The sequence below is a fragment of the Ictalurus furcatus genome, chromosome 28, assembly GCF_023375685.1.
Source record: "Ictalurus furcatus strain D&B chromosome 28, Billie_1.0, whole genome shotgun sequence".
Taxonomy (NCBI): Eukaryota; Metazoa; Chordata; class Actinopteri; order Siluriformes; family Ictaluridae; genus Ictalurus; species Ictalurus furcatus.
The window spans coordinates 16,007,973-16,030,162 of NC_071282.1; the positions used below are offsets into that span (position 1 = coordinate 16,007,973).

General features: G+C 39.3%; 1 protein-coding gene across 1 annotated transcript; it reads right to left on the minus strand.

The window, feature by feature from the left end:
• Positions 1-2,143: 2,143 nt before the first annotated feature.
• On the minus strand, positions 2,144-20,975 carry wdr36 (WD repeat domain 36). The gene is made up of 23 exons (XM_053617793.1): positions 19,495-20,975; positions 17,148-17,175; positions 16,930-17,030; positions 15,137-15,254; positions 14,868-15,000; positions 13,944-13,998; positions 13,716-13,848; positions 12,829-13,004; positions 12,524-12,644; positions 12,347-12,412; positions 9,532-9,615; positions 7,277-7,431; positions 7,075-7,189; positions 6,821-6,986; positions 6,610-6,718; positions 6,387-6,466; positions 5,930-6,037; positions 4,800-4,897; positions 4,562-4,704; positions 4,341-4,457; positions 4,137-4,218; positions 3,828-4,015; positions 2,144-2,858 (listed from the first exon to the last, which is right to left on the minus strand). The coding sequence occupies exons 1-23, from the start codon at positions 19,648-19,650 to the stop codon at positions 2,709-2,711; spliced, it is 2,682 nt and encodes an 893-aa protein (XP_053473768.1). The 5' UTR covers positions 19,651-20,975; the 3' UTR covers positions 2,144-2,708.
• Positions 20,976-22,190: the final 1,215 nt, after the last annotated feature.

Sequence of the window (22,190 nt, forward strand, 5' to 3'; positions counted from 1 at the left end):
TAGAAATATATTCTACATCATATATATTCTATTTTAATAGCAATAATAATCACAAGTCATAATAATATGAAGAAGAATTATGTGCTATTATTATTACAATATAGAAATATATTCTACATCATATATATTCTATTTTAATAGCAATAATAATCACAAGTCATAATAATATGAAGAAGAATTATGTGCTATTATTATTACAATATAGAAATATATTCTACATCATATATATTATATTTTAATAATTATTATTATTATATGATGTATACAATCAAAGATATTGCATCATATATTATTTTAGTAGTAGTAGTAATAATAATAATAATAATAATAATAATAATAATGTGAAAAAATGCTTGCCAATAATACAGAATTAATTCATAAAATAGTTCATTTTTATAAATACATCATTCTTTTTTATGACAAAAATGATAAATGTGTAATCACTGTATTACAGTTAATGCTGCAATCAAATTCTCATATTTCAGATTTAACAAATCAGACCAAACACTAATGTTTTATTTGTGTCCTTCTGTACCTCACAGCATTTCTCTGCAAAATATACTACTAGGGTAATTTATGCCAGTTCATCCTGTCTAAATATTTTACGGTTTTTACATTTAGAGTCATTTTACAGAATCTCTCTCTCTCTCTCTCTCTCTCTCTCTCTCTCTCTCACACACACACACACACACACACACACACACAGCTTCCGCTTTACCTAGCAGTTTGAGTAAACACTACTGAGAACAGGCTTGAAGCCTCCCTCCCTTTTTGGACTCTAATCTTTCTGGGCTTGGACGACTACTCTGGAGCTTCCCTACACAGTGAGGCCCATCTGTTGTAGAACTGCTCCTTACCAAATATCAACCTGCACACACACACACACACACACTGCCCCTAGCTGATCCATCCACACACCCACATAGTGCTTTTTTTGGAATACGAATATACAGCTTGCTTTAGTTTGCTTAAAGGAATACTTCGGTGCCTTTTTTTTTTTTAACCTAATCTCTCTGTAGCTTATGTGCAGTTATAAGTAATCTTGATGTACAAGAGGAGACACATGATCTGTCCCCTCTAACAGGTCAAGCGCTTTCTCCGGCTCCCGCATGAGGACAGTCTGCTCTGCAATTAACCGCAGGTAAAGAGCAAGGGAAATAAAGTGAAGACAGGTATAAATAACGACATCAGAAGACAGTACGATTTTCATATGATTTCTATAGACTGTTCGGGGGAAAAAGATGTTCAGAAGTTTACTTTCCCACTACAAACTGCAATTCATTTACACAGAAGCACAGAACGAAGTGCAGAGATCAGATATCAACCTTCAAGATTCTGAAGCTTGTGTCCAGAAAAGCGTACAAAAGATATCTGCGGCATCGAGGCCAACGGTCGCTTTCGTTTCCATAAACGGAGTGTAATCTCGATCAACTGAATCTGTAGGACGCGGACAAATGCCACAGACAAGAATGAATGTTTATTTGTAAGAGAAAAGAAAGGAAAAACCTCCCATCTCACATATAACGAGGGTCTAAGGGCAGCTGTTGAATTCGGTCAATAAAAAGTGAAATAAAGGCCATTTGGTAGAATGTAATATGCTCGACATTTCTGTATTAGGGGCGCACGGTGGATTAGTGGTTAGCACGTTCACCTCACCGGTCCTGTGTGTGCAGAGTTTGCATGTTCTCCCCGTGCTGCGGGGGTTTCCTCCGGGTACTCCGGTTTCCTCCCCCAGTCCAAAGACATGCATGGTAGGCTGATTGGCGTGTCCAAAGTGTCCGTAGTGTATGAATGGGTGTGTGAGTGTGTATGTGATTGTGCCCTGCGATGGATTGGCATCCTGTCCAGGGTGTACACCGCCTTATGCCTGATGCTCTCTGGGATAGCCTCCAGGTTTCCCCGTGACCCTGAAAAGGAGTAAGCGGTAGAAGATGGATGGATGGATGGATGGATTTCTGTATTATTAATTCTTTACTCGAATTTTTTGAGGTACTGGATTTCCATGAGCTATAAACCATAATCGTCGAGATTAAAACAAAAAAAAGGCTCGGAATATTTCACTTTATGTGTAATGAATTTTGATTATATGAAAGTTCCGCTTTTTTTGAATAAAATGACGGGTTTTGGACCTTTTCCACGATATTAAAATTTTTTGAGATGCACCTGTAGGTTAATCTAATCTTAGTTAGCTTGCTAGTGTCATTGTCTGCTGGTTTATACAATATAGCATCTTAACTAGCTTGCACATGGCTAATCACTTTGGCCCCTGGATTACACAAGCTAGCCTGATGTTAGTTAGTTAATCATCATCTCCTGGCTTCTGGATTACACAATAAAGGTTAACCGGCTGTTTGTTAGCGTTGTAGTATCCTCGGTAATATAATATCTTAATGTTAACTAGCTTGCTAGTGAAGTCGGAGAGCTACAGCTGGAGAGGTAGCATTAGCTAATCGGAGTACTCCCTGCTGTTGTAGCAGACTAGCTCGCTACATAAGGATGTGTCAATGAATTCTCTCTACTTCAGTTTCATCGCAGAAACAATTCCAAACCACCAAGACTTTTTTATACAATATATTTTAGCATTTGTAGTCATACAAGGCAAATGTAATACGACAACAACTGCACAAGTAATATTATTACTAGCACTTTTAAAAAGTAAAAAAACAAAACAAAAGAATCTATTCGAAGGCAGCGGAGGAAGCAGGTCTCTACAGCAGAGCACTCTTGATGTACGACAGGAGACACATGTTCTTGTTGAGGAGCGTCTGTACGGAGGTCCAAGTCCCCTCTAGCAGGTCGAGCACGTTCTCCGTCTCCTGCATGAGGACAGGCTGCTCTGCAATTAACCGCAGGTGAAGCTAAAAGGAAATCAGGTAAAGACTGGAATAAATCACCACAAGAGAAGACTGTATTTCTACATTTCTATAGACAGCTCAGGAAATAAAAAAAAAACATTCCAGTTTGCTTTCTCTCTGGAAACTACAGAACGGTAGAGATCCGATTAGACTGCAACCTTCAAGATTCTGAAGCTTGTAGCCAGAAAAGTGTAACAAAAGATATCAGACGCAATGTGGACCACGAGTGGAGCATCGGAGGCTGAGGCGAACGTCGTTCTAACATTTTTATGGAACGATTATTGAGGGGTAAATAAAGATTATTTAGCTAATCAGTAACACAACTGTAGAATATATAGAAGAAAGTAGTAGATGATAATATAGAAAATAAAGTAGAAAATATCCATAATGCTTAATTAAACTCTGCTGCCATCTGCTGGCTGAGTCCAAAAACTCATCTGTATATGATATTGACACATATTATTACCAGTCCATACAGAATTGTGTGTCATCCAACAGAATCGAACAGTTTCTCTGAGATTGTTGCGGCCAAAAATGATTGATTTTGTTGTTGTTTTTTGTTGAAAACTACCTCAACTGGCGAAATTGCAATTGTATGAAATAATTTCTGCACGGGTTTTTCGCTGTGGCGTTTGTTGGTAAACGAGACCTTTTCGCTGTACTCGTGTTTGATGCACGTGAATCGTAGGCGGCTTTGGCCGCGTTGTGATGACGTGACATGACGCGTCTTGGCCCAAATCTGTGGAAAATCTGCGGTCATTTCGGAAAATCGCAGAGTTTGCTCGATTTTGCGTTTAGTTCTTCTATTGAAAAATGGCAAAATCCTGGAGGGACTGTATAACGTAGTCGGGGGATTTAAACATGGTTTGGTAGGAAGAAAATGGATAATGGATGCCCTGCATGCTCTTTGATCCACAGTGTAGTAGCTTTAAAAAAATAAAATGAAAATACACCATCGCCACCCACACACACCTTCAGAAAGAGCGCTAGATAGGCCTGAGCCAGGTCGAAGTCTTGCTTCAGCTTCAGCATGCTGCTGATCATCCTGAGGAAGCTCTGCATGACGCTAACGTCTCCACCCATGTCCGGTGCCAAGCCTCGCAGTTCCGTGTCAATAGCAGAAGGGCCCAACTCCTTCAGATGCCTCACCGCTGCCTCGTCTGAAGCGGGTGCAACGAGATAAACAAATAATTCCATTACAAAGATATATCAGGAAACGCATTTCATTTGGTTACGTGTGCAGAATTGAGGCAGAATCATAACGGAGGTTATTGTCCTTACAAAGATTGCTGTCCAGCGCTTCTTCAAGCTGGAGGTAGAAATTGGACTTTTGGGCCAGAACTCCAATGTTGAACACCTTGGACTTTGAATGAGAAAGATGATTAGTGGGTGGGTGATAAGTGACGAGTAAGGAATAAAACACTGACTAACACCTAGGAAAGGGATGATATGAGCATTGTAAGAGTGCTGTGGTCGTGTAGTTACCTGTTTTTCCGATGACGTATCAGGAAGGGCGAACTGAGGTACGAGTCCCGGAATAGTGGGGATGAAAAAGGGGGCTGCTTTGGGCACTTTAGGGGGTTCTTTTGGCTTGTTTCTTTTCTGTGAGCACAAAACTGTGTGTTAATTGTGACAAATAAATAAATAAATAAATAAATAAATCATCAATATAATCAAGAGAAGAATTTCACGGTGCACACACACACCTTAATAATGTCCAGATGGAGAAGATTCTTCCAGCGTGAATCCGGCAGCAAAGAGAGTGTGACCAGCTGTTCATCCAGCTGCACGGGAGACATGTACTCGTCCATTTCCGAGCTCTCGGCTTCCAATACCTCCTCTTCGTCATCTGGTCATTCATACAAGCCACGAGTTTGAGTTCAGAGTGTCTAACGATAAGGTGGAATTTTCTCGGATGTGTGCGGATATGGACAACGTGCTCACCTTTGCTTGGGCAGGTGCCAGGCAGCATGACCACTGTAGGCTCGTAGTCTGCAGGTAGAGGGCGCAATGACACCAAACTACACAATGTGGTGTTGGACCTGGAACACAAAGTCGCTTAGGTTTTGAGATCATTTAGAGAGAACCAGACATCTTACAACCCTAACGGTCTTTTAAAAATATTCGTTTTTAAAACGCACACATTAGCACAGCTTAATTGCATGGACAAGCAGGGGCACTGGGGTTCTCATTAAAGTGGCTGGTGAGCATATATGTATGTATAGATCTACATACAGTGCCCTCCACTAAAATTAGCACCCTTGGTAAATATGAGCAAAGAAGGCTGTTAAAGGATCGGGTTCTATGGTCAGATGAAACCAAAACGGAGCGTTTTGGTAATAAACACCAGAGGTGGTTTTGGCGCGCACACAGAGGTAGCCATATGGAAAAGTACCTCATGCCCACGGTTAAATATGGTGCTGGATCTTTAATGTTTTGGGGCTGTTTTTCTGCCAGAGGACCTGGACATTTTGTTAGGATACATGGCATCATGGACTCTCTTAAATATCAACAGATATTAAATGAAAACCTGACTGCCTCTGCCAGAAAGCTTCAAATGGGCCGTGGTTGGATCTTCCAGCAGGACAATGATCCAAAACATACATCAAAATCAACACGGAAATGGTTTACTGACCACAAAATCAAAGTCCTGCCATGGACATCCCAGTCCCCTGACCTGATCCCCGATGTGGGGTGAACTAAAGAGGAGAGTCCAGCAGCATGGACCTCGAAATGTGAAGGGTCTGGAGAGATTCTGTATGGAGGAACTGTCTCAGATCCCTTGCCATGTATTCTCCAACCTCATCAGGCATTATAGGAAAAGACTCAGAGCTGTTATCTTGGCAAACTGAGGTAGCACAAAGTATCGACCAAAAGGGTGCCAATAATTGTTGGACATGAGAAACGTTTTATCCTGTTGAATCAGACAAACCCAGCCCACACAGATTACACCGAATGTTTCTGTCATACTGTGTCAGAATTTAGGATTATTTCGTGTCAGGGATGTCCAGATAATGTTAAAACCAAAATCGAGATAATCACAGGGAGAAAAAAACCCAACTTGAATCTCTTACCACAGGTAAATACCCAGACTGTCCACATGGGCAGAGGCGAGGACGTTCCCCGTAGGAGACAAGCTGAGACTCACGGCCGCCGTGTCTACCAGGAAACAGTCGACCAAACTGCATCCGTGACACAGAGAGTAAGAGTGAAATGAGAAACAAGAGAGACAGTGAGAAAGCGAGGGGTAAACGTGTTAACCACAAGGCCACAGGATAAAGATAAACCATCATACTTGAACCATCACTACTTGAAGCTGAACAAGATAAACGTTATCTCTAGAGACGATTTCACTGGGCTCTGTTCATTAAGAAGTGAGCTGGATGACTTGGCAAAAAGGTCATCGTCGAAAATCAGGCAGAGTAAATCATTCAGAAAGTGAAACTGAGTAAAAGCCTGGTCTTCCCCTCCTTCAAAGGATGCCATGGTCTGCCAGGACGAAGCCTGAGAAAACGCCACTTGAGGTCTTACCTGCCAGATGGAAGGTCCCAAGTCCTGATGGTACAGTCCATGGAGGCTGTTATCAACCATCGTCCATCGGGGCTGAAAGTCTGTACAGGTAACGTAAAAAAGGAGGGGGGAAAAAAACCGGTAAATTATTATGATTAGAACAAAAATGCATGTACAACCTCAACGAGTGCAGAAATACCATGACCTTTTGAAGGAAAGGAGAAAGAAAAAAAAAAACCCTCACCATATCATTAATCTGCCCACGCTGGCCAGAGAAGTGGCGTACAATACGCTTCATCTCCATGTCGAAGATACTGATCGTGAAGTCATCGAAAGCAACGGCCAGCATCCCACTGCGGAAATTTGCCGTAAATACAAGAAGGAAACATGTTGGTGATACAGAACGAGCTGCCTTCAGACTTCTACCTCGACGGTCTCGAGTTGCCCGCTCTCACCTGTCTCTGTGTAAGAGTGTGGAAGCCGGCGCCGCATGCAGGCTGTGTGTGTTGATCAGTTCTTTCGATTTGAACTTCCACACCTTCAGCAGACGATCGGCTCCGGCGCTGACCGTCAGCTGGTTCAGCGCGTCGACCGAGACGCCTCGAACCGGCCCCGAATGCGCTGCAGATACATCACACAAGAACACGAGTTGGCTATAGGAGCAAGAGTAATTCAGTGCGGCAGGAAGTGATGTCACATGTGAGCTGACCTCGGTCTTGTCCATACTGTCCTCTGTGGAGTCCTGACTGCATGTTATAGACGTCTATGTGTCCCGAAGACAGCGCGATCACAGCAAAGTTCCCGCAAGAAGTGACGTCTACAGCCTGTAGAGGCACGATTTTGAAATGAAATCATACTTTACACTGAACCCTGTACGCCCCACACAAACACACACACACACACACACACACCGTGGCATGAACGTTGAGAGCACGGTTCTTGTTGAAATGCTCCGGTTCCAGCCTGTGAGCCCCCATAGAGCCTTTCTGATAATTCCAAGTTGTGGTCAGGACAAAACCTTGGTGGCAAGCCACAATGCCGTCCCAGTCACTCTGACGTGCCGTTTCTATACACAAAGAACCAAGATGTAACAAAATATCTTGGACATATCTAAATACTACATTCAGTATTTTAAAGAAATGTAACACCACGTTACAATGTAACAAACACTGCAACATACACACTGCGTAAAGCTTTTGGCTGCAAGACCTGTTTTAGAGTCAGACTATATATACACACTATCAAAAGCTTAGACACACTCATTCTCTCTATGCATATTAAAGTTTGGGGTTCCACAAGGCTCTATTTTAGGCCTATTGGTCTTTTCTCTATATATACACTACCTCTGCGTACAATTATTCGCAAACGCGGTATTAGCTTCCACTGCTATGCTGATGACACAGAGCTACTGTATAGGTTTCAGCAAAGCCAGATGACAGACACCGGCGTAGTAAAGTTGAGGAAAGTGAAAAGCGCATCCGACCCTGGATGCTGAGTAACTTCCTCCTAATTGAATTCTGACGAGACAGAAATACTGAAGGACCACAAGCAGCTAGAAATAAGTTGTGTGATTGCGTAATAATTCAGAGTGGCCTTTCAGTTATCATCAGGTGCAGCAGAGAAAGACCTTGTTGTGATTATTGATTCCAGTCTCTCGTTTGAAGCTCATGTAGATAACATTATTAGCGTAGGTTTTTTTCAGGTCAGAAATATTGCCAGGATAAGAAATAGAATGTCAATACATTTACATTTATGGCATATGGCAGACGCCCTTATCCAGAGTGACTTACAGTACATTCGTCGCATTTATACATTTGAGCAGTTGAGGGTTAAGGGTCTTTCTCAAGGGTCCAGCAGTGGCACCTTGGCAGCTCGGTGATGAGATTTGACCTCACGACCTTCTGGTGAAAAAGTCCAACATCTTAAGCACTGAGCTAAAACTGCCACAAAATGCCGAAAAACTAGTTCATGCTATTCATTTGGCTGACATACAGGCTTCTAGCAGATATACTTAGTACTGATGACATGATCATCATGATACACTTTTCTGAAGTATGGTCAACACTGTCGAGTGCAAGTTCTTTTATAAAACTGTTGTTACCAGGAGTGGACGATACTTACATAATTATACTTTATTACTACACTTAAGTATTATTTAGGCATGTTTATACTTTGCTTGAGTATTACTGAAAACATGTACTCGTACTTAATCGCATTTCCAAAAAAAAAAAAACCTTAATTTTTTTTTTTTTTTTTTTAGATGTTACAAATGAAATCAAGTACAAATCACAAAAGGTCTCTACTCTCACCCAGGATCTCATCCATGGCTGTATACTACACATCAACAGAATGGGCTTATTTTAGTATCTCATCAAGATCAGGACTCGAGCCAATTCACCATTGTGACAATGTAGTTAGTGCTATAGCTATCCGCGCACTTTTGAAGATGTGTAATGTGCAATCGGCAGCGTGGGACTTGAGGATGAGCGCCCCTGGCCCTACCTCAGTAAAATATATAGACATGCTGGAGTACATAGACAAAGGGCGACCCCTTTAAAACATTACTCTTATCAAATCAGGCTTCAACCACATACAATTTAAAGGAAAAAAAACAAACATGTTGAGGTAAATTGGACTGATTTGCTAACATTAACTGGCTATATTAACCAAGTCAGTCGGTTTTCTTTGCTAATGCCAGGATAGACTAGCATTTATTCCAGTAGCCAACATAACTGACTAGGCAGCAGGTCGAATTGTCGCTAAAGATAAAAATTGCAAACTTACATAGAATGAATGATGTGCCGAAGCTTTAAAACAAAAATCATCTTGTAACAGTTTAAGATAATTATTAGTCACAGTTCACATCATTTCATCAGTTAAAAAACACCTACGTTTTTAGGTTTTATTACTCGAGTACGCTTTCCGAATGTGCTTTATAATAACTTGGAAGATAAGAATCGAGCATTTACAGTAAACACTCTAATCTTCGACAATCTAACCACAATAATAAGTGAGAGCTCTCGTGTCCTTCTCATTCATGTAAAGACATAGTCACTAACAAAAAATTACGCTATGCACTTGATAGGAAAAGTACTAAAGAAATGCAAAGCTTTAAAAAAAAAAAAAAGATATTTACAATCATTAATAAAACAGATGAAATGCGCACCTGATGCAAAAGTGGTGATGGGTGGAAGCTTCGCCGTGTCGTACATCACCCCCTTCTTTTTGGCTTTCTTCTTGGTAAAAGACCCTGGAGATGAAAATTTCTATCATTTCTATGACATCCGTAGCAATCGTGAGAGTACTACAGATTAAAATTTCCTTCTCGTTTCACTCTAAAAACACAGCAAATTCAACATTTGTCGATCAAAGCGTGAATCTGTATAATTCATTCTCTCGGAGCTTGGACTACTTTTCTTCGATGGAAGAAAGCATTGTTGTGCTTGTTACCATCATATTCACGCGGGCTTGACAGAGCACCGTCAACCAACAGAAATAACTGGAACTACTTTATACTGTATCGCTCCAGTTTTATATACACTACAGCACGGTTTAATTCTCAAATCTGATTGGACAGCATTAATTCCACTGACATTACATCCAGCTGGAAGGGAAATCGCAGGTTTTATATCAACGCACTCGTTTTAATACGTCGTTTCTATAGCAACATCTCGCACAGGGACTCGCATGCCGGACACGCCACATCAACCACGCATTTAATAATAAAACTTGCTGATATTTAACATCGAAATACATATGATCATTGATATGGTGAAGATTTCTGCCATGGGAAAGTCTTCAGGACTGAAGATTTTGCACGTTTCAGCTTCTCGGTGAAAAGACGAGCTGGCGTTAATTCCATGAGACAAAAAAAACAAACAAAAAAAATAGAGAACCAAGAGGCTGAAAAAAGAGGCTGGTTAGGAGGGACATGTTTACACTGTTAAAAAAAAAAAAAAAAAAAAAAAGAGAACAGGAACTAACTTGTTCTGAGGATATTCCACAACATTAAACAGAACTATAAATGACCTATGATTAATATAATCATGAATATATGGTATTTAACAGCTTAAAGGGACACTCTGTAAACATGCCAGCTCATGGTCTTACAGCACAGCGAGAGTTCCCGGAAGAGCTCCCTGGATAATGGTACATTCATGGACGAGATTATTTATTAGCAGTAGCCATCTAGCTAGATCACTTTGCTTTTCAAAATTATCGCGAGTGAACAAATAGATTACTGAAGCCACAGAAATGACTCAACAGATAAAAAATTCATTTTTGAGTTACTGTTACACATCGACATCCAACCATACATGCTCGAGACAGCATATACAGAAGAAGAGCAACAGGAGGCAAGCAGAGATCTAGTGTAGGTCTTTCAAAATTCCACCGAGCCAAATAACTGAAGTTAGCAACAACACTAACAGCTACCTTAATGTTAGCTAGCAATGGTACATGATGATTTTCCCTTGTATTAGGGACCTTACTAGCCATCTTACTAGTAGTTACACGGGTGAAGACGAGAATTTGTTAGCAGACATTAACTACTTGTATTTTCTATAATCTGACCGAGGTATCTATCGAGAAGATCATTTAGGAATCAGATCGACATTAGCTAAAATGTCATCCGCTTATTATTCTGGATTAGCAGTAAAAGACAGGGAGTGCTATTTAGCTATAATAATGGGGGGCACTCTAGAAGATCTTTATGGCTTGGTGTCCAGTCAGTGGCTTCATGATGCTGAGGTGCTCTAGCAATTGATCAGTTAGTTCTTGAAGTTGATGTGTTGGAAGCAGGAAAAATGGGCAAGTGTACGGATCTGAGCGACTTTGACAAGGGCCAAATTGTGATGGCTAAACGACTGGGTCTGAGCATCTCCAAAACGACAGGTCTTTTGGGGTGTTCCCGGTATGCAGCGGTTTGTACCTACCAAAAGTAGTCCAAGGAAGGACAACAGGTGAACCGGTGACAGGGTCATGGGCACCCAAGGCTCACTGATGCATGTAGGGAACGAAGGATAGCCCGTCTGGTCTGATACCACAGAAGATCTACTGTAGCAAGGACGACCAGGTGCGTCACTTACCTGGGGAAGAGATGGCACCAGGGTGCACTATGGGAAGAAGGCGAGCCGGTGGAGGCAGTGTGATGCTCTGGGAAATGTTCTGCTGGGAAACGTTGGGTCCTGGCATTCATGTGGATGTTACTTTAAGGCGTACCACCTACCTAAACATTGTTGGAGAACAAGAACACCCCTTCATGGTAACAGTATTCCCTAATAACAGTGGCCTCTTTCAGCAGGATAATGCACCCTACTACACTGCAAACATTGTTCAGGAATGGTCTGAGGAACATGACGGAGAGTTCAAGGTGTTGACTCGGCCTCCAAATTCCCCAGATCTCAATCCAATCGAGCATCTGTTGGATGTTCTGGACAAACAAGTCCGATCCATGGAGGTTCCACCTTGCAACCCACAGGACTTAAAGGATCTGTTGCTAACGTCTTGGTGCCAGATACCACAGCACACCTTCAGAGGTCTTCTGGAGTCCATGCCTTCGACAGATCAGAGTCATGTGTCTCACTCAGAGATCCTGATTGGGCGATCATATTAGGGATTCCCAATGGTTGAATTACGTATTGCATCCCGGCTATTGTAGTTTTCGGGTGAAAACAGGAAAACGACATAAAAATCGGGAATTCTGCTAAAATGCACACAGTAAGCGATACAGTGCTGTACAACAGAATATTACAACAATGACAAATAATATATTAAATTATAGTTTTATAACAGAATTTCCCTTTAACCCGCAGGAGCTCTTAGTGGGTCCTGATCTAGTTAGATCTAGTTTCATTGTAGTGACTCAAGAACTAATTTACAGCAATTACTAAAGAATAACAGGTTAATATATACTGTACACGTAACTACAGTCCCTTAGGCCATATAAAGCGCTTTATTCTGTCCAATCGGCAAAATCTTACCATGTCCCAGACTCTTGTTGAACCTTTCATGAACAGTAGAAAAAGACTGCAGTGAGCCATCTTGGCCTGGAAAAACAATACGTATAGATCGTGTTATTTTATGAGTGTAATAGATTTTCTTTGGTTTGTACGTCTTAGCAGAGCAAATGAAACAAATAAGTGGCATAAAGGCCATACTGGCGCTGAGGATGTTTTGTCCACTCTGGTCGTAGTGTTTGATCTTGGTGGGCGGGGCACTGTGACCCATACGAAATCTCAGCAGACGTCCTTCACCTCCCGCTACGTCGAAAATCCAAACCTACAAAACAACAGGAATATCACGGACCAGTGCATAAACTGGTACTGATGAGATTTTACTCATCGTTAAGAAGACGGAGTTTTTTATTTAATTATATGGGATGGGATGAAGGTATGGTAAATAAAATAGTCTTGGTCATCAGGAATGAGCAGGATACACTGAGGAAGAAGTGATGAAGACAAACCCGGATGGCGTTATCAGCTCCATTCGTGAGGAGCAGGGGTTCACCGTGCAGGAAGGTGAGGCCAGCTATCGACGTGGTGTGTGCGTCTCTCATCTGACCAATCAGCTTCTTCGCTTCCAAATCCCATAATCCTATGTGTCCAACAGGGCTCCCAGCAGCCATCACTGAATGCCCATCTACAGGAATGAAATAAACGTGGAATAGTGTGATTACTACTACTACTACTACTACACCATATATTTTTTTAAAATAAATAAATAAATAAATAAATAAATAAAAAAGGTCATTATACTAGTGTCTTGAATTCTCAATTCTGATTGTTCAGGCTGCAAGCCAAATGCATTCATTCTAATACGTACTGGTTTCTATAGCAACAGCTAATTCACATGGACGTCTAAGGCAGATGCTCCACGTAAACGTTTTTTTTTTTTTTTGTTTTTTGTTTTTTTTTAAGTGTGTAATCACTGATATGGTGACATTTTCTTTAAGGAGATATTATATATTTACGGTTTATTAAAGGAAGGAGTCTCCAGTGTCAGCACTTTGTAACAGCCAGAGGTGACGCTATAACGTATACGAGATACGATAAAGTCTTTCAGGTTCTTGGTAATATGGCAAGCTGGGTGGATTTGCTGCTATAACGTAAGTGATAACCGGAGCTAACTTGTTTTGCAGACATTAAATGGAACTATAAATAGAGGATAAATCATATGAAGTCTCCTTCTTTAATAGAGAAAAATGGTAATTGTTGGCAAATTGCTGCAGTACAAGAGGGATGAAAAACTTCAAGACACGCTGTTATAATAAAAATATTGAACTTCGGGGATTCACCATGCCCCCTTTGTGTTTTATTCCATACTGATGATAGACTGCAATGGCAAAAAGACCTGTTCTGAAGGATATGGCGGTGATTGGACCCCAATCTTGCTGAAACTTCATCAGAGTTTCATTAAATTTGATGTTGTGGATGACGATCTGCCCCGAAGCCAAGCCCACACCAACCACATCCACCGCTGGAGTCTAGTAAATAAAGCCATCGGGAAAACAGGATTAAACAATAACCGATTAAAAAAAGTCTAAATGAAGACGTTTTAAATGAGAGGTACGACGCTGACCTGCTGAAGAACGGTCACTACCGATCCCCAACCAGGAAACGTGAACAAAAGTTTGCTGAGGGAAAAATGACAGTATAGAAATGTCAGTATAGAATAATCTTACGCTCTGTATACACTCAATGATCATCTGTGTTGGTTCTTTTAACCCCTTAAACACCTAGAACCTGCAGTTACTGAATAATTTATATTAAACCACAGCGCAATAACAATTCTGCGATCCGATTGGTCAGATTGTTGATTAGTTTTCTAGAACAGCAGCTCTGACAGCAGTGCCAGCTACAAGGTTTACATTAATGCACTTGTTAACATTAATACGTCAACATTTCTACTGTAACCACTAACACACATTATGGGCTAGTAGAAGTTTTTGGAAGGAGTCTCCAGTGTCGGTGCTTTGTAACAGTCAGTAAGTTTTCCACCACAGGAAAGTCTTCAAGACATAAGACTTTTTAATGCATTGTGGATTCTTACTAACATGACAAGCTTACCAAGGTTTTATTTTTGTTTCATTAACTTCAAGAGAGGGGAAAATAGAGGCTGTAAGGGAATTACTATTTATAGCTGCTATAATGTAAGTAATAACAGGAATTTGTTTCAAAGACATTCCACAAAATCACATATATAGCTATAAATGGGGGGGGGGGTGCGACTTTTGTCCTGCGATAAATATAAAAGTGAAATCACTGGAAAACTGCTGTAGTTCATGTCCTGTTATAGGAAAATAATCAACTTCGAGGTGTTAAATGTACCTCAGCTTTGCCACATCTCATCGCTGATTATTTCCCCACAACAGCACGTCCTGACGTGTTTAATTCCTTAGGTAGCTACTACTATACAGAATATGCTTTAAGATAAACAACACGCTGCGAGTTTAAAGGGTTAAATGTGGTGTTCGGTTGCTATAATGTTGTACAAATGGCATACTTTGATTTGACGTTCCATAACTGAAGACTCCCCTGACTGCTTCCAAACAGGATTTTATTCAGGTAGGTGCTCGGGTGCATAACAGCCCGAACTTCAAAAGTGGATTTGTCAAATGAAATCTGTAAGTATACATCTGAAAAGGAAAAGAAAAGCACCATAGTTCATGGGTTAAATTTATATATATATATAAATCAGCACAGTGACATGGTATGGACAGTGGTTCAGTAATTTCACTAAAATGATACAATCAAGAAACAATCTATTAAGACCTTCTGACTCCACATCCCAGATAATGACGGCATTTTGCTTGTCCACTGATATCAAATGGTCTCCAAACGGAAGCAGTAGATGGACATCAGCTTGGTGGCCTTCGTAAGTGTGAACGACCTGAAACATAGTTAAGTAGACCGGTAATATGGGGTTGTGAAGTGTGAAGAGGAGGAAATCTAAAAACAAAAGTTTATCATACATTTATGCGCACACAGACAACAATTTTTTTTTTTTTAAAGAGGAATTAATTCTAAATCTTTATATCACAGCGAATGTTTTATTTCTTACTTAGGGCATTACGATTTAACGAAATGACCGGGAAAATAATCGGACAGAAAAGCATATAAACACTAAAAAAAAAATTATCTTCAAAAGTTTAAATCTTCAACTTTTCAGTGATCATGTGCCCACCGTGGCCTCAGATTCCTGTTCTTGGCTGACAGGAGTGCTTCTTGCGCTGATGTAGATCATCTACAACAAGCTTGTGCATTCTGAGATACTTTTCACCTCACCACGGTTGTAAAGAGTATTTTGTTTGACACTTTCACACTAGAACTGTGTACTGCTCGGCGCTACACTGACACTTACTGTGCTATTGTCCTGTTTTAATAGTTACTGTATTGTCTTGTGTTTGTTTGCACGTGCACTTCATGTAGAATGTCTAGGTCTTATTTAGTTTGTCGTCTCCTCATTTGGTTAGTGTGTTGTTCTGTGTAGCACAGAGGTCCTGGAGGAACATTGTTTTCTTTCACCGTGTACTGTACCAGCTGTATATGGCTGAAATGACAATAAAAGCCACTTGACCTGACTATTTGAGTTATTGTAGCCTTAGTTCAGTTTAGTTGATTGATTTATAAAGCACATTTAAAACAACAGATGCTGAAACCAAAGCGCTGTACAGGAAATATAAAACAGAATTAAAAAATTAATAATAATAATTAAAAAAATGTAAAAAAAAAAAAAAAAAAGAGTAAACAAAAAACAAAAAAGGACCAATGAAAAATGTAACCCCTCAACTGAAACAAAGAATACAAATAGGTCTTTAAAGAGGATTTAAACAGAGAAATGGAAGGGGAAGATCTAATATGGAGAGGAAGACTATTCCAAAGCCTAGGAGCAGCCACCGAGAAAGCCAGGTCACCTTTAGCCATAAAACGTGAGCCTTCCTGTCAACTCAAACCTTTCTGGCCAATCATATTATTATTTCATGTTTTGTTTTGGGTTTTTTTAAGGCCACGTCAGCACCAGTGGTTATTTTCATGGCAAGATCCAGGATAATCCTTAAATTCTTACAGCAATACACCGATAAAATTTACAACATTCCAAAGAGTGAACACCAACAGCTATAGAAAGGTCCTTCACTTTAATATTTGATAAGAATTCTTCCTTATAAGATGAGATTTTTTCCTGGGGAGGCATTTTGGAAGACTTCTAGGTATGTCTTTTCTGAGAAGAATCGTTGTCTAGTACCGTCTGGCCGTTCTCCTCGGATCCATCATCGACGAGGTGTTTCCACCTGAAGGAGCGTCCGCTCATTGGACGTTTTTCATTTTTCAAACCATTCTGTGTAAACTCTAGAGACTGTTGTGAGCGAAAGTCCCACTGTCAAAGTCACTGAGATCCGCCTCGTTCTGATGTTTGATGTGAACGTTAACTCAAGCACTGTATCTGTATGATTTTATGCAGCACATTACTGCTAGAGGATTGGTTGATTGGATAATTACAGGTGTACAGTACACGTGTTCCTATTAAAGTGGCTGGTGAGTGATCTCTGTACAGAAAGGAATTTTACCTCAGTGTTCTTTGCGAAAGCTGAAATGACTTTCCCATGTGCAGCGTACACGAGCATTCGGTCAGCAGCGAGATAGGCGATGTCTTCAGGAAGGGCATTGCCTGGACAACAAATCAGAACAAAAGATGGCTGTTTGTTTTTTATTTAAATACAGACAAACAAAAAGTATAAAAGAACTGAATGTAATATTGGTACTAAAATATTTGTGCATTACTTACTGACAGCAACAATTCCAAGTTTCTTTACCTGAAGAAAGTGTTAAGAACAGGATCAGATTAAAGACATTACTCCAGACGCATTAAAAAAAACAAAACAACTCAACAGATAACATTTTTGCATTTGAATTGAAATTTTAATTGTAAGGACGTGGCATAAGCAAAATTAGATTTAAACACTCATTTGAACATCCAAAACATCATTATAACAAGTTTGAAAACAATATGCCTTCATATTCGAATAGCGTATTCACCCCCTTGAACTTGTCCTTATTTAAAAGTATTCACCCCCTTGAACTTGTCCTTATTTAAAAGTATTCACCCCCGTGAACTTGTCCTTTATTTTGTCATTCTATGACCTGGAACTGAAAAGGACTTCATTGGATTTTTTGATATATCATAACAATACACAAAATCCTTAGTATAGATGTGAGAAAAACGATCAAATCTTAAAAATCGTAAGTTTTTTTCCCCTCACTTTACCCGGTCACTTTCGTGGACGATTAGGGAGAGTACCGTATTCTTTCATTTTTAATAATAGATTTAACACTACACCACAGGATATTCAAAGAAGCGTGGTGTATATATACATATATATATATATATTTTTTTCCAGATAGCCTTTAATAACGCCTTTGACAAAAGAAGACCATAATGAACTCATTCCCATGGCTGGATCGGGAAGAGGTCGCAAGGTTGCGATGGACTTTAACAGGAAACATGACAAGCACATCATCACACACACAACACTGTTGCCAAACGTTTGAACAAATTCAAAAAGCCTGGACGTGTTGCGGACCGAACGAGAAGATGTGGACGTCCACAAACGTCCACTGACGAAGGCACGACAGACGTGGTGCTGGCAAACACAGTCCCCTACAGTATGAAGACTTTCAGGACACTCTGTATATATAATAACTCTGATAACGGTGGGTTGTAAATTCCACCGCATGGACCCCTGGCTATGCTTAATAGACCCCTGGGGATCCCCAGTACCCACTTTGAGAACCACTGAGCTGGGGAGGGAAGAGAAAAAGAAAAAAAAAGATCCTATGATAAGTCTGGTGACTCAATAACCTAGGACCAAATACGATGATACGATACCAGATATGATGAAAGAATAGGGGAACAAGTCTACTAACAGTGTTGAACATCAGAACCAAACAGGAAGAAGCTGCATTTTAGCTATTACACTACTCATAACTGGAATCATCTTCCAGAAGACCTCAAATTTTTGGGTAAAAGTTCAGTCAAGGTTAAAAACTAGACCCCCCCCACCGTAAAGCATTTTGAGTTGCCTCAGTGTATGAATTGTGCTATACAAATCAGTTTGCCTTGCCTCACACCATATAACGTCTCTCCAACTCCTTATACATCACCTATGATGTTATGTTTAAGCTTTCATCACTGTTAGACTTGTTAGAAAGGATGTTTAATAGCTCAGGAGGTTATCTGACAAGTGTAATCTCCCAGCTGCTGAGCACAACAGTCGAATCAGCAGCATCTAATCTTTCAGTTTGTCTACGTCGCACCAAAACCTTTCATCTGGTACCCAATATAATCTCACACAGGCAAGACGTGCGAGTAGTATTGCAGACAATAAATATAAAATATATTTTTTATATACCCAACATAATTGCTGTGACAGATTACTGATCTTTAGTGTAACATTCCAGGGGAATATCCAGGGTGAGAAATCTGCCATTTAACATCACCTCGTTGAGGTGATATCCTATCTGAGGTTTAATTGTATTCCAGAGTTAAACATTTGACATTTGAGTCACTTCTATATTTAATACTACAGGATTATCTGAACTGACTGACTTGTTTGTTTGTTTGTTTAAAGTCTCTGAGGGACTGTCAGTAATAATGCCAATTCTGTTATAGGTTCAGAATCAGCTCCCAAATGACCAGGTACCCACACAAGGACACGATTCAAATAGGAATTATTTCCAAATGATCGATAAAAACGAAAAGAAAAAGAGCTTTTCTAACTAGCTCCATTCAGTGGGTGCGTGCGTGTGTGTGTGTGTTTGGAAACAGAAAGAGTGCGCGCGCACCGCGTACTGTTTAAACCTTCCGTGTGGAACACGCCACGTGAGCAAAACAGAGCTGTATTTTGAAGCTCTCGACGTTCATTTTAAATCCAAGCAGATATTAAGTGCAGGGCAATCAAGTACACGGTTCTGACTAACAGTTCGGGTTGAAACTAACGTGCAAAGCCTGTCAGGAGTCCCCCTGCAACGTTAAATATAGTTTAGCTATTTAGACTTTAATCACAAGCAATATTTCAATACTGATTTAACTTGTTGTTGTTATTATTATTATTATTATTATTTTGTTGACTTACATTGTAGGTGTGGAAACACTGGCCAACAGCTGTCACCACATAAAATTCCCGGTGTTTCTTGTGGAAACGGACCACGTGTGGAAGATGGCTGGAGTAAAGCCCGAGTGCTCTAAATCCAGAGAAAATCGAGCTTCCTTTCTTCCCCACCACGGACATCTTGTTTGTGTATGTCTAAACCCTGGCTTAAAGTATTTACAACGCATTCAGTTAAAACATGTCTAAAATATCACACTGCTCCTACTGCCTAAACGAGCGGTGTTGATGCGGGGAGTTACACTAAAAAGGTTCCGGGTTGCGCTTCACTTCCACAAAGTCAGTTCCTTCTGACAAGCATCAGTAGGATGTTTCTTAAAGCTAATTGCTAAAACGTTATTTTAAGTTTGTTAGTTTTTTAATTAAAGTATTTTTCAGTTCCACAAAGTCAGTTCCTTCTGACAAGCATCAGTAGGATGTGATCTCTCTTTTTTTTAAAGATAATTGCTAAAAAGTTATTCTTAGTTTGTTAGTTTTTTTTTTTAAATTAAAGTATTTTTCAGATCCACAAAATCAGTTCCTTCTGACAAGCATCAGTAGGATGTTTCTTTTCTTTTCTTCTTCTTATCATTTTTTTCAAAGGCAATTTCTACAATAATAATAATAATAATAATAATAATAATAATAATAAAAGTTATTATAAGTTTGTTTTTTTACTGAAGTATTTAAAATGTTTGGTGGGGAAAAAGTTGCTGGGAACAACATATGTGCACGTTTTATATGTAAGTTTATTTCTTAAAAATAAAATAACAAATCAACAAAATCACTGAAATAAAGTTAAAAAAAAATAAAATAAACAATGAAAGTATGAAATGTAAAAAAAAATAAAATAAAAAAAAACACAACAACTTTTACAGTTATTAGTCAAAAGAGCCAAGGTTAAAATTCATGTTTATATCACAAAGTATAAAATTAGAATAAATAAAGACATTAATTTGTAGTCCGTAATCCCAGGAACCTACAGTCCACAGTTTAGTGTTTTCACTGCATTAACACACAACAACTCAGCCAATAGCTAATGACCAGACCCTTCATGAGCTGAATCTGGTTTTAAAGCCAAGGTCACAAGAGCAGGTAAAACACTGATCCAAATCATTTGCAGTAAAAACCAGGCAGGTCATATCATCGTTTCTATAAATCCACACCAACATTTCAGGAACCTGCTCAAACACTCATTATGGTTGCAGGTAGTGCTTTGGTTCCGCTTCACGGTAAAACACTTGTCAGTATGCTGCAGCGTGAACTGAAATGAAATGAAAAAATGCTTTAGTGCTTGTTATAAAACCACAAACTCCAGAAAACCACAAAAGTTAATAGTGCCTTACCATACTTTGTTTTAGGTGGACTGATATATTTTTTAATTTATTTATTCCCTCAGATTCCTCAGAACCTGTATAATTAATGTGCATCCATTTCACAATGCAATTAGTCCTATTCGAAAACTGAACCTTAAAAAAAAAACAACAAAAAACAGAAAAACAAATTCAGTATACAATCCTATAGACGTTCAAACTTCAATATAACGTTAACACCATATAATTAATGTTAATGTAAACATTAAAATGATTTTATATTCAATGTTAGAATAAAATATGCTAAAATACCTAATGAGGCTTACCTTGTTTTCAGTTAAGTGATGACAGTTCATTGAGAGCTTCTAAAAGAAATTGAAAATAATACCAATTGATTAATAGTATACATATAATACTCACGGTACATATACAGGCAGTTTTTTTGTTTGTTTGTTTGTTTTGTTTTGTTTAACATTTTATTACAGTTTCTCCACTATGGGCAGTGTTCAATGTCTGTATTTAAGGATTTCGTCATCATCCAATCTCAGATTCTAGTGGGAATAACTTAATATTTAACTTAAACTAAACACAAAATGTTTGACTGGCAGTGTAGATATTGTAGGTATTTACACATGATAACCTATCTCATACATACTGTAGTTACAATAAAATCAAAATATTCTGAAAACTGTTAAGAACTCACATCCACATGAGGTTTGATGATATAATGTGCGGTATCCTGCAACTTCTGAAGACAGACCTTCTTCTGACTGCATATGCCAGCCTTTATGGCCAGTAGTACACAAATGAGGCAAAACACTGTCAATAAAAGAAAACATATTCACAAGTTCAGTTCAACTCCAAGCACCAAAACACAACTCCGTTACTTCTGAACAAGGCTTTCATCTCTTACCAGCAAACCTGCTCTTCTGCATCTTGAGCATCTCTTCATCTTAACTCGAGGTGACTGCTGGAGGTTCTTTTATACCGAACCCAGTTCGGATTAAGTGCTTCAGATTATCAACTTGGCTTATCTTTGTTTTGTTTTTTTTTGTTTTTTCCTTTTTTTTTTTGTGGCACCAGCGAAGTGCTTACACATAACAGACTTACTATATTTGATGAGTCAAAACCCCGAAAGCCCACACGTTCTGTGCAGTTGACTTGACTATAAGTGTTTCACAAGGTAGTCACAGAATTATTCGAAAAAGCAGTGGACTTCAAAATTTTATTGTAGGTGTTAAATAACAGTGGTGACTCATAAAACTATCAAAAGGATAAGTCACTATAGGTTTCACCACATAAAAGAGATTTGTTCTAATCACTTCTCAATAAATTCTGGTCACAAAAATGTCACAAAAATGACCATCTATT